A 17,380-nucleotide genomic window follows, 5' to 3' on the forward strand; every position below is an offset into this window, starting at 1 on the left:
TCAGCTAAAAAGAGACTCTGGACTTCTTACATGGGAGTTTTTCCTTTCCTGCTCTGACTGCTGCTTGGAGAAAGGACCTTTAGGGAGTCCTGAGTAAAATAAATATCCCTGGCCTATCCAGTCCTTCTCCTCTGTGCACACACTGAGCCTACAGCCTGTTTCAGCCATGGTGCACTGGTGCTGTTTAACATCATCTCACTCACATTTAGAATTACACATCACCAAAGCAACATTATGAAGCCACTCCTAGACAGACCCAGTGACCCACCAGTAAGAAGTTACACTGATCCTAGAGAGTTCAGCCAAATAGATGAGTATGTTTCAGGCTAGAAACACGACCAGCATTTCTCTCTGCAACAACAGCATCCTATCTAACACTGTCCATGCTAATTAGGTGCCAAATAGTTTATATACATTCTTTTTACATAATGAAAAAATTGCTCTTCAGTTGACACCATTGTTTTATTTAGAAGTCACACCATCAGGCCAGACTCTGCATATTTCATTACAGTACTACATAGATCATAAATCTTTCTAGCATCATTTTTTTCAATTCACCCTCTTAATTAGAATCCAAATTAAATGAATGCCTTCTGTGCTTTCACATTCTCATTTATGTAACCTTTGAGGAAAGGGACTAACAAATCCACCTCAGATACTGGATGGCATTCAGCACACACATTGAGCCTCATTTTTCAGCTCTTTTTATTAAGCTCCCTGTTTGAACAGAACTGCAGCATAATTTGATATACAAGATAGTTAGCAACTGTTGATGGATACAGAACTGGAAAACTCACAGGAGCAAGTATTCGAAAGTAGAGGCAGTCAGGAAGGCAGTTCCAAAACAAGTTTCAAATTTCTCATTCAATTCACAATTTTAAGTGTTAGCAGAGAAACGAAGTTTGACAAAAGATCAGTTACAGTTTGGCTACAGCCACTTAATGAAACCTTATCAAGATTTCAGAGGTGTTTCTCAACTTCTGAGCACTTGCCATCCAACAATAAAGTGAACATCTCAGATGTCTTTTACTCTCCCACCCCCAATATTAGCACAAATACAACGACAGCAACCAGTGCTAAAATTTAGGTCATAAAACAGGTACTGCTACTAAGCTGCCGCATTTCCAGCTGCATCTCAATTTTCTGTGATTCTCTTCCTCTGGGCTCTCTCACACAGAAACACTCTGGGCAGCAGGTTTTGGTCTGACTCTCACACTCTACCTTTTACTCACACCCTAGGTTCTGAATACAGCACTCTACACCCTTTATGCTTAGCTTTAAAATTAGGCCTAAAGCCAGGTTCTCCTTCAGTCTGCAAGGCTAATAAGGTGACTGATGCCTTTCACAACCCACACCCTACTTTAAACCTGCCAGAGGTTTGCTTTTAGACATGATCTTTTGACAGGCCCCTGAACTGCTCTCACCTACCCAGTGTGAGCATCCACAAAGCCTGAAATGTAGAGCTAAAAGAGAGACAAAGCAAAACAGAAGCTTGAAAATCAGAAAAAAAATTAAACTACTGAACTTTCTAAAGAATTCGGATTATTTTATTGCAGGGTTTCAGAAGACACACAGACCTTCAATTTTATCAAGTGTCTCCACATAATTCCATGTTACACTTTTAAAAGTGCAAAGGTGTTTCAAAACTGAAGGTTTGTTGTTTCAGATTTTTTTAACCTAGAGATTCTTTTCATATACCTAAATTTGTAAGATATTTAGGCTAGATTTTTAAATGGCTTAACTATTAATGATTCAGCAGGTTTTAGGAACTTGTATCTCACAGTAGCAAGCTTTATGTAAAAACAAATAGGTAAATCGGTAACTTTCTACCTCTCCATAAGCATAACATGAATGTCTAAGTAAAAATAGTTAAACAGAGTGAGGAAAAAAAACCCCTACAAATTAGCAACAGATCCCCTGCACCAAATACTCATACTTAAGCATGTTCAAGATGCACAAAGGCACAAGCATTTCATTTCAATTCAAACTCTGTCTGGACTCCAAAAAAAAAGGAAAAAAAAAAAAGGCAGCTCAAAGAATGCAATTGTTAAGAGCTTCCTTTTCTCACACACAGAAAGATTAAAATAAAAGGTGTTACTTTTCCAGACCAGTCCCACAACTGCAGGCAGCATGCTAGTAACCAAGAAGCTGCCTTATTAGCATACCGGCTTAGATATATCTTCTCACGGAATGACTCAGCCTGCTATTTTCAAAGTTTTCCTTAAATATTTGTCCTACATTTTACAATAGGAGTTACCAACTACAGAAAAACACATCCCATGAAGTCTTATCCACTTCACAATGCTGAGCATAGAGATTAAGCCATGCATCCACATTTGCATCCACTAAGCTAATCCCTTCTGAAAATGAAAGCTCGAGATATTCAGCATGGATCTTTCAGAGGTGAAGCGGTTGCTTGGTGCAAGTTGGAGAAAAAAAAAAAAATCCCTGTTTTCCCACAGCACGGTTTAGTGCCTGCAAGAGGAAAAAAACTTGCCAGGAGTTGCCCTGTGAAAGCACAGCACACTCTGTCAGAACTGCAGCTCTTCAGAGCACAGCAAAGAACAACCACAGAGCGCAGCCACATAAGGAAAATTCAGTGTACAGCTGCCGCTTTGAACAGATGTATGTGCTGCCATAAGGAGTGGAAGCTTTAGTCGAAAGAGCTTTCCATCACTGCTCTCAAAGTCTATATTTGGTATCGCAGACGTATTCGAGGAGAACGGGTGTTTTACGGGCAGGAGGAGGGGGTGCCATGAGGGGAGCCGGCAGCGGGACCCGGCCGGCGGCAGCCGCGGATCGGGCACGGCCCGGCGGCGGCACCGGCACAAAAGCAGCGCAGCGGGATCGGCACCGGCACAAAAGCACCGCAGCGGGATCGGGCTGGCTCCGCGGCCGGCGAGGCTGCGACCCGCCCCGCAAGGACACGGCCCGGGCACGGCGCATCCCCCACTCCCTGCCGGGGATCCCCGCTCTCCTGCCCCCGCCCGGACCCCGCCGGCCGCGTGGGTGTCCCTGGCCCGCCCCCGGCTCCCCGCGGCTGCCGTGGATTTTTACCTTCATCTTCGAGCTCTAGTTTCTCCAGCATCCCTTCGGAGGCGGCCGGGAGCTGCAAGGGAGCCGGAGCCGCTGCCGCCGCCTGCGGGAGGGAAGAGAGGAGAAGGAGATGAGCATCCAGGCGCGGACTCACCGGCCCCGCGGCGGCACCGGGCGGGGAGTGGCGGCGCGGAGCGGGCGGAGGGGAGGGAAGGCGGGACGGCGGCAGCTGCCCCTCGGCCTCCGCACACGCTGCCGCTCGCACACACCGCGGGGGGAGGAATCGAGGCTCGCCCTCCCCCAGCCCGTGAAGCCCCGGGCTCCCCACGGGCTCCCTGGCCGTGCCTCCTGCGGGCGCCGCCTCTTCCCCGCTCGGCGGGAGCGGCTCCCCGGGCGCCCGTTCGCAGGACGGCGCTTCCCGCCACGCCTCGCCGCTCCCCCCCTCCCCCCGGCGGAGCGGTTGGTACGTTCCGTTTTGCTGCAGTCGAGCCCGTTGGTCAGCGGCGGGAGGGGGAGGGAGCTACCACTTCCGCACGGAAAAGGGAGGAGTAGGAGGGGGAGGTTTAGTGCGCTGAGAGCTCTGCCGGGGCAGCTGCCTCTCACAGCCGGTTCCGCAGTCTCAGTTGTTTTCTGGGCTGCCCTGAACTAGAGCGGTGCGATTGAAGGTGAACCGGGGGAAACCCTTCGCTTCCCCCGCCAGCAGGGGTTGGTACACTCCCGCGCGTTCACCTGCGAGGCAGCGGCGGGGAAGCGGACGGTTCCACTTCTCCCCGGGGGGGTGTAAGGGTGTTGAGGGGGTTTCCCCTGTGTGTGATGGGAGTTCCCGCAGTGCGCCGAGCCGCTATCCCGGCCCTGGGGTGCCCTTTATCCCGGGATACCCGCTCTGTTCTGGGTACCGCCATCCCGCGGTGCCCTCTATCCCAGCATATCCCCTCTATCCCGGGGTGTCCTCTGTCGGGACCCCCGCTCTGTCTCGGGATGTCTTCTATGCCGGGGTATCCGCCATCCCGGGGTATCCTCTATCCCGGGGTGTTCCCTATTTCGGGATACCCGCTCTGTCCCGAGTTGCCCTCCATACCGGGGTACCCGCTCCATGCTGGGGTATTCCTCTGGGAACGGGCGCACTCGTTTCTATGTAAAAGAATTCCAGGTTAAGTTACAATTCGGGATTAGCCCGAATGTCGGCGTGTCCCGGGTAAACTGTCCTGCCAAAGCCGCCCCGGGAGCCGGGATTGAAGGACGGGGTTTACACCTCAGTTTACGAGGGATGGGATTTACAAATCTGCGTCTGAGCCCCAAAGCGAGGCTGCAGCAGAAGCGAGGGAAATAAGGAAATATCCGAAATAGATTCGTCATTTACATTTATTTTGACAGTGAGGTGTGGTAAGCTTTAGCTGGGCTTTCTTGACTAAAATAAGCAGGTCCCCACTGGCTGCTTTAGGAAGCTCAGCAGGACCAGTTCAGACACGGATGCTGTCGAAGGGGATAAACAGATTATTTCTTTGGCAGTGGCAGCAGATCTTGTGGGCAGACACACATGGATGGTGCTCCAAAGGAGTCACAGGAATCATCAAGGAACATTTTAAACCTACTGGTCCCAAGGGGAAGCTCAGGCTTCAAAAGTTCAGCAAGCCCTTCAAGGAGGGAAGGTTGGTTATACCTAGCATATAGCACAGCAATGTGCATAGAATGTAGGAAATATGAAAGATAATGAGAATAAAACTATGATGGGGGAGAGAGACAAAATTTATGGGAAAACAGAAAGCTGTCTTGTAATTTCTCAAGTCCAGCAAAGCTTCAAGCAAGGAAACAAACTGCTGGTGATAGCTTTTTACTTTTCCCAAGCTACCTCTTTCGAAGGACACTTTTAAGGATATATGAGGAAGTAACAATAGCTAGTTCTTTTTTATTGTAAATATCCTTTGAAAAGAAAACACTAAAATTTCATTCATAGGTATATTTTTAAGACACTTCTAGGATTTCAGTAAATGTTCTAACTGACCAGTCACACAAGATACCAAAGCAGTTCATATTTATTTATAATATGTTCAGCCTACTAATTAAAACAATTTGGAAGCTTTTAATTACTTCTGGGAGCTAGCTTTAAAAGCTCTAAATTATTTATCTTCCTTATCGTGTACCTTGATACTGATAAGAGTTTTTAACATCTTTTCTTAATCAAAGGAAGAGAAGACGATGACATATCTGATTGGAAATAACTGCCATGATTTTGTTTCTTTTTATTTTAATTTACTCCCCATAGTTATCTAGAAAGCACCAGCCATGAGGAAATACAACTCCGAGGTTGTTTGTATCTGGAAGTGACACTGAGACTTGAAAGGTGTGCATTGAATTTCACTGCTGCAGAACACGATATGTTTATAAGAATTCAGTCACGCCTATTTCGTGCTACACAGTGCTGTGAACCTCAGAGCTCACTGCAAGATCAGGGTTTTACAGTGGCAGAACCTACATCCAAACCAAAAGTACTATGAAAAAACTCAGGATAATAAAAAGGCAGTAACTTAATATACAACAGAGATTTGTAATGGAAACATGTACCATCCACACTGCTCAAAAAAGAAACCCAAAGGAAATGGAGAACTAAAGGCTGAAACCCCATCCTTCAATGTGCCTGCAGTCTCACGATTTGTTTAAATCTATTTTGGAGCAAGCTGCTGATCATGGCGTTCCTTTTGCTCCCCGCTTTGCATTCTGGCTCCTTTTGGCTTGTAGGCAACACAGTGAGTCAAAACAGGAAACTGATGCAGCTGAAAACCAAAGGGACTAAAAGAAAGGACTGGGTTTTATCCAGATCAGCTCCTGATCCAACTCACTGTTTAGTTGTATCAGCACTGGCACACAAATTGTTCAGGGCAGGAGTGACAGTGGGACCACACCTTCTGGGAACAACCCACTCTTAAACCAGCCTAAATCATGGTCAAAACACTGACAGGTTCATTGTGGACAGGATTAGACAAATTAAAAGTCATTTATAACAGTATTGTCTCTCTACAAACTCCTGTCATTTTACAGAAGGATTACTGGCTGAAGATAAAGAAAATGTATTTTTTGAAAAGGAGCTGTAATTTCCAATAGGGTGATATTAAATCTTGTAACATTTCCTACCTGGTTTTTTGTGACTATTTGCTCTACTGCCACAGAAAGTTTCCCTTAACAATAACCAGGGGATTTATCCAAGTTATGCTTCAAAAGTTTGCTATCAGAGTGTGTCAGCTAACCCAATATAACTGTTTGGGACACCCACTGTGACAGGACAGTAGACACTTGTATCCTAAATATTAGCAAGCAATATAAATTCTAGAGATAATAGTTTAGAAGATCCAAAACTGCCTGGATACGTTTCTTCTTTGCCACATTTTTACAGGAACATTATTTATGCCAAAAACCATGGACCTACAACACGACCTTAATACAGCAATGACATCAATCTTTGGAGACACAAAGTAAAACAATTCATGGCTGATACAACAGCAAAAGGCACAAAAGGTAGATGTAAACAGAAGAGATTTTAGAATTTCTGGAAGGCTGGAATGTAAATTTTAACAGGTAACTGCTTGCTTTGTCTCTGGCTGTTTCCTTTAGCTTCCTAGGGTAAAGGGAGTGAGGAGTGACTAATACTCTGTGGAAGTAAAATCAGTCCTGTAAATTATAGATGCACTTACAAGGAATACATTAAAGTTTATCTGATAATCTGTGTTTCTTTTTTCTGATAATCTAGGCCTCCTTCCAGTCCTGTGTCCTACTGAAGGAATCCCATCCTTTTCCTAAGAACATGCTGAGTATTTAAATCATAGGGATGGTCCAGAAATGTGAATAACAATTCAGCAGAAGATAATATTTTGTATAGTTTCCTGCCATCTTGCCTTACACTCTTTGATGTAAGTTTGATTCCAAGATGTGTAAGAGAACAACTACCCCCATTTTAAGCAGATATAGGAAAGAAGGATCATCAGCAACAGTCAAGACTTCTTTATCTAACTGGAAGGGTTTAAAAAGGGTTCCACAGAGGTCTGTGTTCTGTCTAACATCATTCAGTGTTTCCACTGATGACTCGATGAAGAAATAATGAATAACCTGACCACATTTTTGAATGACTCAAAGTGAGTCAATGGTAAAAGAAGCTGCTCTTTTAGGGACAGCCCTAGAACTTAAAATAATCTTAAGAATTGCTGCAGTGCTTTGAAAAACAGGATGCACTTTGATATGGGTAAGTAGAGTGTGTTGTACAATAATCAAATGCAGAAATATAATGGGAAAGGCTTGACTTCCAGCAGGCACACAAGGAAAAGACCTGGGAGTGAAACTAAATGTGAGACTACAATGTCAGTTTCTAGGAAATAAAAAAAAAAAAAAATCACACTATTTACAAATGTGTTATAGGTAAGACATGGAGCATCTGTGTTACACATTCCCTGGTTAGATGCCAGCTGGGATGCTGCACTCAGTTTTAGGGATTAAACACAAGAATGAATTAAAAGAGTCTAAAAAAAAAAGAACAGCAATGATCTATGTGTTCAGAAAACATGACCTGTAAAGAAGAACTTGAAAACTTTCCAGTTTCTTTATCTACAAAGGGAAAAAAAAACAAAAAACAAAAACCAAAAAGCCATACAACAATTCCCCCCCAAAACCCAAACCAAAACAAACAAACAAACAAAAAAACCCAAACAAACAAACCAACTCCCCCCAAAACCCCAAAAAACCACAACACCAGAAAAAGAAGACTGAAGAAAAATACCTCAACAGTCTCTAAGCATGATATGTTTTTGCAAGAAGAAAAGTGATTAACTATCTTCTGTGTCCACTGCTTATGGGATGAGAAGTTATCTACTTAGCCTTTAGTAAAGAATTCTTATGTTGGACTTTGGGACAACTTTTTGAGTGTAACAGAAGTGAAGCACCAGCACGTTTTGCTGAAAAAAACTCTAAAATCTCCATCACAGGAGCTTTTTAGCAAAGGATTTGTTCATTATTATTTCCATGTTGTTGATTTTGTTGATGGGGGAAAATGAATTTTTAATGTCCCTTCTGGACTTGTTTTTTTTTTCCAGTTTCTATTTTTGTCCAATCTTTAGGAAAGTATATATAGTCTTAGTATGGTAATTCAATGAGAATTCTTTATATGTATGTTATGTACAACACCAGTTTACTAACCATCTGTACAAATGCAAATTTTCTTTTCCCCCTCCCTTCAAACAAGTAGCCTTAATTCTGAAATAGAAACATTCTAAAACAAATATTGTCTGAGTAATAATAAAGATTATGTATCAGTCTTTGATGACTGGGTAGGAATAGAAAGAACAACCTAAAAAAAGAAATCCTGCTGCAAATCACAAGTCTGTGTGGAGCAGACTTACTCAGACATTGCAACAAAAATGTTACCTGTGCTTTATTTAGAAATAGGCATTGCCAGGTAAAGTCAAGGCTGCCTTTCTCTTTCCTGAAGGCTTAATATGGATATGCTGGGGTGCCACCTGCACAGTTCAGCAGTAAAACTGAATGCCCTTCCCAGCACTTCAGAAAAAAAAAAAAAAAAAAAAAAAAAAAGGCTACTTACCTTATAAAACCTAATGGATTGAAGAGCAACAGAAGGAATTCCCATCTAAATGCAAATCAAGGCAAAGCCATTTTGAATGCAAGAGTAAACTAGGAGTGGTAATTTTCCCACCATTTGCTACTGCTCCATACTACAATTACAGTTCTACACAACTAAAGTAGTTAACAACTCTTCTCCTGGTGAACTGTCAAAGAACTTACAGTTTGTCCCAAATGTATGTCATAAATGCGTTTATTCTCTTGCAATCTGTGCAAAATTAATTTAAAACACTTCCTGCTTATTTTTGGTTTAATTTAGCCTGGTTTGTGAAGTGAAAAAGGACAAGTTATAGGGAAAAAAAGGTTAAACAGTAAATTAAACTCCTACTTGCTTTTTTCTAGAGTGTGGTAACTGATACTGGTGGGTTTAGGATAGCTGAGAACACTCGAATCAGTGAGGCTGAGGTCAGGATCCCAGCTTGGATCCCTTCTGTATTTGAAAATGCCACCTGTGTGGTGCAGAGGCTGCCAGGGTGGCAGTCCCTGAGTCTCTCGGGTGTTTGAGGACACAGCTCTGGTCTGACAGAGTCCTCACCTCAAAAAACTCAGGGTGTCCAGAGCAGCTGAGCAGGAACTGTAGTTTCTACCATTTATTCTAAGGAAATTCTGCTCCAAGCACCAAACAAACTAGTGAGGAAGGGGATGCCTCATACAAAATACTGGATTAGAAGTTTTATTTTTCCCATATCCAGAAGGAATGCAATAAAAATTGCTTTAGTCTTAAAAGGCTTTTGAAATATCAAATGCTATAACCTTGTCAGTGCATAGCACGTGCAAATGAAGGTGGTGGCAGCTCAGATTTTACAATCTGTTTAGAAGAGAATAACTAAGCCCCATAAAAAAGCCTGGCACTGCCAGTGTTCCCCACTGGATCCTTACTGGATTCAGCTGGGTGCTCTGTCCCTAATCTGAGAGGTTCTTGATGAATCAGGGACACAACTGTCCCACAGCAGCTATGAAAGTGAGGGAGTATCTATTCTAAATGGATTTCTAGTATGTACAGTGAGGCTGAAGAAACTCTAATGATTTCATTTCAAAATGGCTCAGACAGAATTTGCCACTGGATAAAAACTCTACCCTGAAAGGACTTTTTTACTTCATCCCAGTATCATCAGAACATGACTTGCCCAGTGGTCCTAAGCAGAAGTCTTTTGGCATGAAATACAGAACAACTGTACATTACTTTTACATTTTATTACTAGTAACCAGCCTCCTCCTACAGGCATCCTCCCACATAACAGCTATGATATTAACTATTTTACAGAGGTAATTATTAGTGATAAGCAGTTTGGGATCTTTAGTAGGTCAAATGGATGACATAAATATAACAACAATAAAATTTAGCCAAATCCTAAATAAAAAAAACAGATTAAAAAAAAAAGGAAAAATGGAATGCATGCTGCACTAGGAAAGATGATGAAAGGGACAATCTTCATTTCTACTAAACCCTTACTGCAAAACTGAGCATTGGAATCTGCTTACTCTGGAGATAAATGAAATGAATGTGCAGAGAGATTTCACATTTTTAGTGGTGAGCCCTTCCTATATATTTCTGTATGGAAATGAACTTGAAGTTTAATCCCAGTGAGTTTTGTTCCTGACTTAATTGAGAAACAGAATAGATTTACAGAACTTCTTTGATCTAACACCAGAAACAAAGAACCTGTTCTACACAAAGTGTCCTCCAGCACCTCAGTTTAAGGCAAAGAAAAATGGTCCCAGTGAGAGAAGAGTTAAGCACTTCTGAAAAATAAACTTCAAAGTAAGTAAAATATGAAGGAATAGACTAGATCCCAAGCTAAACTCCTAGAGAGAAATCAAGGAGGCTCCTCTCCTGAAAAGAGGCAGGATTTGTTTACATAACCTCTAATCTGTAGCTGTGTCTGATCCTGTATCACTCTGCTACTCAGATAAGGTGAAGTTTAGAGTCAAGAGTATCAGAGGCATTCTCTAGACAAGCCCTTGTGGCCAACATTCCTTCCTCAGATTACTCATGTTGAGGATAGGTGGAGTCCAAATCAAAATTATCAGTGTGACACGTTATAAATCAAACAGCCCAACAATTTAAATTCTGTCCTTTTGAACACAACTTTCAAGGAAGTCAAGTACTTGTGAGGATCTAACCTGAGTTTGTTATGAATACAGACGTTGCAAGTGTTCTACCTGACTGCAAACACAGTTTTTTTAATCTCTTCCAGAGTTTTTAAGTGTTCTTGTCTTCAATATTTGTTATTGTATATGATCAAAAAGATGTACTTCAGCTGTTTTTACACATATGCTTGAGTGCTCCTTAGGTTCTTTGAAACAGGACCAACCTCTTATCACACTCAGGGGCTTCGTTAAGAGCACGAGGGAATTATTGCTGGAGAGAGCAATCAGATACTAAGCACGATTATAGTAGATATTTTCTTGTGAAAAATGTATGTTAAAAAAAAAAAGGAAACAGAACAGATTAAGATACTACTAAAGGAAAAGCACAGGTAAGCATTCACTAATTTAAAGTGAATGGGAAAGAAGAAAGTGAGTCCACATCAATGTGTCTTCATTTGCTGGCATTGAACACAGAATTATTTGTGTTAGTTAAAGTTATGCCCTTACTTAAGTACTTTAGCTGGATTGAGGCCAGAGTACTGATGAGTAATATGCTGAACAGAGGCCACTGAGAATAACAAATGAAAAAAATACTCAGAGCCAAATCTGATCTAAATAAACACATTTACTATCTACCATTTTGCTTTCTTCATCTTGGTGTTATATTTCAAAGCTCAGTCATGAGTAGTGACTTCACTGTGCGAACACTTACTACATCAGCTTTCAGTGATATTGATTAAACTTAAAATGGAACAGGTTCCCCCTAAAAAAGCTTGAAATTAATTGATACTACACTTGAGGCTTGAGTAAACATCACAAAAGTCTAGTAACCTAATTGTAGTCTATCATCAAAATGTAATTTTAGAATCACAGAATGGTTTGGGTCGAAAGGGACCTTAAAGAACATTTTGTTCCAACCGCCTGCCCTGGTCAGGGACACCTTCCACTAGACCAGATTGGCTCAGAGCCCCATCCAACCTGATCTTGAACACTTTCAGAGAGGGGGAGTCCACAGCTTCAACTCCACAGCTTCACCACCCTTACAATAAAAAAATTCTTCTTAAAGTCTGTTCTAAACCTTTCCTCCTTCAGCTCAAGACCATTTCCCCCTGTCCAACCACTATATGCCATTGTGAAGAGTCTCTCTCCAGCCTTTCTGTAGCCCCTTAAGGCACTTGAAGGTGCTCTGAGGTCTCCCTGAAGCCCTCTCCTCTCCACCCTGAGCAGCCCCAGCTCTCCCAGCCTGTCCTTTTCATGACCATCAGCAGTTTTGAAAGGCTGAAATGAGATCTGTCGAGCCTGGACATCAGATGTAGGTCAGAGTTACAAAGGTGGTTTTCTGGGAAATACAGACAACCTTCAGCTCACAGCTGAGTCACCCACAACCTCAATAAAACTTGAAGACATTTGCATGGACCTGGACTGAAGAAATAACTCCCCGTGTGGTGCAAGATGCTGTGCACAAGATGCAGGCAACTGCAGCTAGACAGAAGATGTGCAGCTCACACTGGTGGCCACTTTCTGCAGTGCTCATCACACTGAGGATCCCAGGAAGGCTTCTAGAAGCTCTCTCAAAGAGGCAGGCAAAGATAATGATGTATTTTTTCAGTGCAGTTCTAGCAGGACTTTGAACACTGAGGAGAACTTCCTTGTAGCACTCGGGACTTGTGTGTTTGCCTTAGATTTCAAGCCCACTGCAGAGCTGACAAACTCGAGGCACGAGTGCTATCAGGGGCCCCACTAAGGCTTGGGAGGCTTGTTATCTCACAGTAGCTGCTATTATGCACAAACAGAACAATATATTAATAAACTTCCTTCAACACAGAGACTACGGTTGACCTGTAATCTCCAAGTAAATTAATTTTTGACTAAAAGCTGTTTTTCAGATGGTACTGAATGTGCATAGCTTGAGGAACCTAACCCTCTTCCTGAATTCATTCCAGATCTACTGCTGATCACTCCAGGCCTTGTTTTTGTGTGCTGCTTCTTTTTTTTTTGTTGTTGTTGTTGTGCACAAAAGAAATCTGCAATGACAGCAACATGCAATGGTTATCTTCCTTTTGCCATGCATGCTTTCTCTTTTCACAGCCTCTTAACTACATCCTTCCCTCATTCCAGCTACACTGCCAGTGAAACCAGATTGTGCTCAGTGCTGGTTCTGTGGTTTGACACTCTCTGGAAGAGCTGAAACAAGGGCTGTGCTGAGCAAAGAGTGTATCAAGCACCTGAGCTCAGTGTTTCATGGCTACAAAAAAGATCAAAAAGGGACATGCAAATAGTGGTAAGGCTTTTCCCTGTATTCCAGGAAGTAGAATTGAAAACAATAGAAATTATTTTCACACTAAGGACCAGGGATACACCTCCAGAAGCCAGCCACCACACTCATGTTCCTGCAGAGCTGGTGGGGATGCAGATACAAAGGTTCATTCATGGGCAGTGGTACTTCCAGTGTGGATATGGCAAACGCTGGGTTCACAGCATGTAACCTTAGATGCAGATTGAGTATGTAGTTAAATGTCTGTGAAGAGCTGACATTATTTCCTGACATGCCTCCCTGGGGCTCAGAAGAGCAGTCTACTTCACAATGATCTTTTTGTAAATCTTCATGTGCTCTGAAAACATGAGGGCTTCCTGGCCACATTACAGCCTGCAGTGCAAAAGCCTGTTGCTACAAACTTTAAACACAACAGATTCTGTCTATGGTTAGATTATCTTAAGCCACTTGCAGCTCCTGTTCAAAAAATACCTGAATTGTGTAGAACTTTTAATGTATTTATCATTATAACATTTCTGACTTAGAGCAGTATAGCCCCATTTTTTTATAAATGGGAAACTGAGGCACTGAGAAACCAAGTGACTTTAGGCTGCACAAGACATCTGATGGGGCAGATGGTGGCAGCCAGGCCTCTGATCAGCCACTGGCACTATTTTTCTCCTCTTCAAACTCTTGCTTTCCTTAATGACTCTGCAACTGAAACATTCATTGAATTCCAAGATTTTTTTCACTGAAATAGCAACAGCTAAATCCTCGAGAATGTGAGAAAAAGAAGGTTGAAGAACACACCCATATCTTCATAGTGTAACCTCTGTACCCATAAAATCCTTGATGATAGAAGAAACTACCTAGTGACCAGTTTATATTGTACCATAGCTATGCCCTCATGGCATACTCTAGGAAAGAAAGTTGTGCACTTTCTGTGGCAGCTGCTTTGTATGAAGAATTGTGTGGCCAGCAGAACCAGGGAAATGACTGTCCCTCTGCAGTGAGCACAGGTGAGGTCACACCTCATGTGCTGTGTCCAGTTCTGAGCCCCTCACAACAAGAAAGACATGGAGGGGCTGGAGAGTGTCCAGAGAAGGGCAAGGGAGCTGGAGAAAGGTCTAGAGAGTTCTGTTAGCAGGAGCTGAGGGAGCTGGGGATGTTTAGCCTGGAGACAAGGAGGCTCCAGGGGCTCTCTACAGCTCCCTGACAGGAGGGTGCAGCCAGGTGGGCTCAGGCTCTGCTCCCAGGCAACTGTGAGAGGACAAGAGGCCACAGCCTCAAGGTGCATGAGGGGAGGCTCAGTTTAGACATCAGGAGGAATTTCTTCATGGTAAGGGTTGTTAAACATTGGAATGGAGGCCCAAGGAGGTGGCAGAGTCACCATCCCTGGAGGTGTTCAAGAAATGAATGGATGTGGCACTCGTGATCAGTGTAAGGTTGGACTCAATGATCTTAGAGGTCTTTTCCAGCTGGAATGATTCTGTGATTCTATATTCCTCACAGTGCTTCCTAAGAGATCAGCTTTGGCAGTGTCCTGTTCCTGTGTGCTGGATGGCTGTTGGGATTTATTTTTGTGCAGTTGTTTCTGGCAAGCTCAAGGGAAAGGGGTAGGAAAGGGGTCAGGTGTCTTCTCTCATAAGCCACGTCTCCATCAGTAGCTCTTCCCATTTACACAGGGAGCTCGAGCCCAAGGTAGGACACCATCAATGTTTCCAAGTAATGCCAGACAAACAACAGGAGGCAGATAGCAATATTCCAGCTGCTGCCCTCCCTGCCACTCACTCAGCAGCAATTTTCCATTGTCACCAAGAGTTCTCCTCTCCTCTCCTCTCCTCTCCTCTCCTCTCCTCTCCTCTCCTCTCCTCTCCTCTCCTCTCCTCTCCTCTCCTCTCCTCTCCTCTCCTCTCCTCTCCTCTCCTCTCCTCTCCTCTCCTCTCCTCTCCTCTCCTCTCCTCTCCTCTCCTCTCCTCTCCTCTCCTCTCCTCTCCTCTCCTCTCCTCTCCTCTCCTCTCCTCTCCTCTCCTCTCCTCTCCTCTCCTCTCCTCTCCTCTCCTCTCCTCTCCTCGTCTACTTAGTTTTTTGTTGAATCTTTAATATTTTCTTCAACTCTTTTTTTCAACTTCTGTTTGTCAGCTTCCTTTCTCATATTCAGTGCCTGCTGTTGCAATTTTAAAATATTCTAATAGACCATAAAAATTGCACAAAGACCCACATCCAGCAAAGTGACTTGACACACACACAGCTTTAAGTGCTCCAGTACTGTTGACTCCAACAGAATTGTGCTTAAATCCAACCACACATTTAAGTGTTTTCCTGGATCAAGGCCATCACCACACTGACATCAGCCAGAACAAAACAGCACCTGAGATTCAGCAACATAAATACATAGCAACCCCAACCAAACCCAGTGCTATAACCTTCAGGTTACCTTTCCTCAGTGCCTTCTGTCATTGCTAACTCTGTTATGGCTACACTTAGAATCTCTTCTGCAAGCATGAACTGGAAGTTGTGTTTAGGAACAACCCTGTTTAAGCCAAGGCTTTCTTACGGTTTTAGAATTTGCCTGGCCTGTTTTGCTAGATCAGGCTCTTGGACAATAAGGTCCCCAGGGCAAGAAACATGTTTATTTTTCTGCTTGAATCATATGTGCTCATATACCACAAAATAGCAATTAGTAACTTTCTGTTCAGAGGGACAAGGAAGAAGATTCTCTACATACCACAGATGCCCCGACTTGTGCAGTTGTAAGTGAAAAAGTAGGATCAAAATTTCAAAAGTACAAGGTATTAACCTTAGCACTGGCACTTTACTGTAACCCTAAATATGCAAAAAGACTAAAGTAATCCCTCCCCTCCTGAATTCTGCTCCCTCCCTTTCTTTTGCTAACCTTCTGCCTCCATTACTTTTTCTCTTTATTCTCTGTTGATTACTTCACTGGTTTACACTTCAACTTCTGAGTCCCTATGGTTGGAGCCTTGTCCTTTGTTAATCATAAAATAAGATTATGCACACCTTGGGCCCTGTACAAATCATTATTGTCTTCCTACAAATGTCTTCCACATGGCCTCACCCTCGGTTCCAGCTGAGAACTGAGCTGCTGTTTTGAACAGCTCAAAGAATAAATATTTTGCATTCATTTCACCAGCACAATGGAAACATTTTTCCAGGCTGCTGCCAAGATGGTATCTAGTCCTCCTCTGACTCAGCAGCCCGTGCAGCTGACTTTCAAATGGCCAAACTTGCTTGATTGTAATCTTAAAAGAAAAAAAACCCAAACCACATCAACCAGCTGCATTTTTAAAGAGCTGTTGCTCTCCTCTTGCACAAGCAGGTAGTGACATTATAAAATGTGAAAGCTGGGAGAAAGAAGCCAGACAGGATTGAGCCCTATTTGGGATGTCCCCTTTATTTCTTCCAACTTCACCAGATTATTTCATCCAGTCAGAGAAAGGGATTGTGGAATGTTGTGAGGAAGTGAGAAAGGAATATGGAATATATGCAGAAAATTTTCTCCTGGTATCAACTAGCCTTTTACATTCTTTAAAGCTCTGTTGGCCATTAAAGACAGTGTATCTAAAAAACAAAACTGGGTTAAGAGAGATGAAAATAACTAGGAATCCTTAGAGTTCCCTTCCATGAGCATTTTTCCTTATTCCTAGGTCACTTTCCCTCTAGTCCAATTGAGAAGCAGGAAAGGTGCAACCAAACAAGTTCAAGGCTGTTTATCTCTTCTGTTTTCATGGGAGAACTTTGGTCTATAATCTCTACTGCTTTGTGAATAAATAGCCCTGCTGGCGAATAATTTTAGTGTTCCAAAATTGTCCAGATACAGCTGGTAAGAAACCGTCAGTCACCCTGCATGAAACTGCAGCTTTATATTAAATCACAGAGTAGGCATCCAGCTTCTAATCACTGATGGAGGTTACCCCTACCAGAAGTTCTGATCCTCTAAGCAGAATAACAGGATGCTTATTAAATTAACAAGTCTAAAATTCAAAATAAACCGTGCCATGAGAAATCAGTTCAATGGGTAAAATGAGGCTGTCCCTCCAGCACCCTCTTACATCATGGTACTTAACCAAAAGATATCTATTTATATAGACACACAAGGCCAGATCCTTAGGTTTAGCCTTTTTATACCATGCATAGTGCAGGATTTAGGGTGATAAAAGTAATTTAGGTTTAAGCTACTAACTCTGTCTTCAAGGTGCTGGGGTCATGATTTCGGTAGCAATGAGTATCTTTAAAAAGCCCCAGAGATGCTCTAGTTTTAATAGCCTTAGCTACTTATAGCCTTATGAGAACTGTCAAAGCAGCTGGGAATTGATTGGACTCAGCATTCTGGCTATTCATCCTTTCCACCTCGCCTTC

General features: G+C 42.9%; 1 protein-coding gene across 8 annotated transcripts in view; it reads right to left on the minus strand.

Annotated features, from left to right (window-relative positions):
- PRKAG2 (protein kinase AMP-activated non-catalytic subunit gamma 2) overlaps positions 1-17,380 on the minus strand; it is a 209,934-nt gene that overhangs the window by 43,085 nt on the left and 149,469 nt on the right. For 7 of the 8 annotated variants that reach the window (XM_014873672.2, XM_088158335.1, XM_088158064.1 and 4 more), the window contains one exon: positions 3,058-3,139. In XM_014873672.2, the coding sequence (XP_014729158.1) occupies positions 3,058-3,139 (82 nt within the window). Of the gene's footprint in view, positions 1-3,057; positions 3,140-3,381; positions 3,500-17,380 lie in introns of those variants that run through there. The other variant, XM_088158407.1, reaches the window with a different exon arrangement.

The sequence above is a fragment of the Sturnus vulgaris genome, chromosome 1, assembly GCF_052056855.1.
Source record: "Sturnus vulgaris isolate bStuVul1 chromosome 1, bStuVul1.hap1, whole genome shotgun sequence".
Taxonomy (NCBI): Eukaryota; Metazoa; Chordata; class Aves; order Passeriformes; family Sturnidae; genus Sturnus; species Sturnus vulgaris.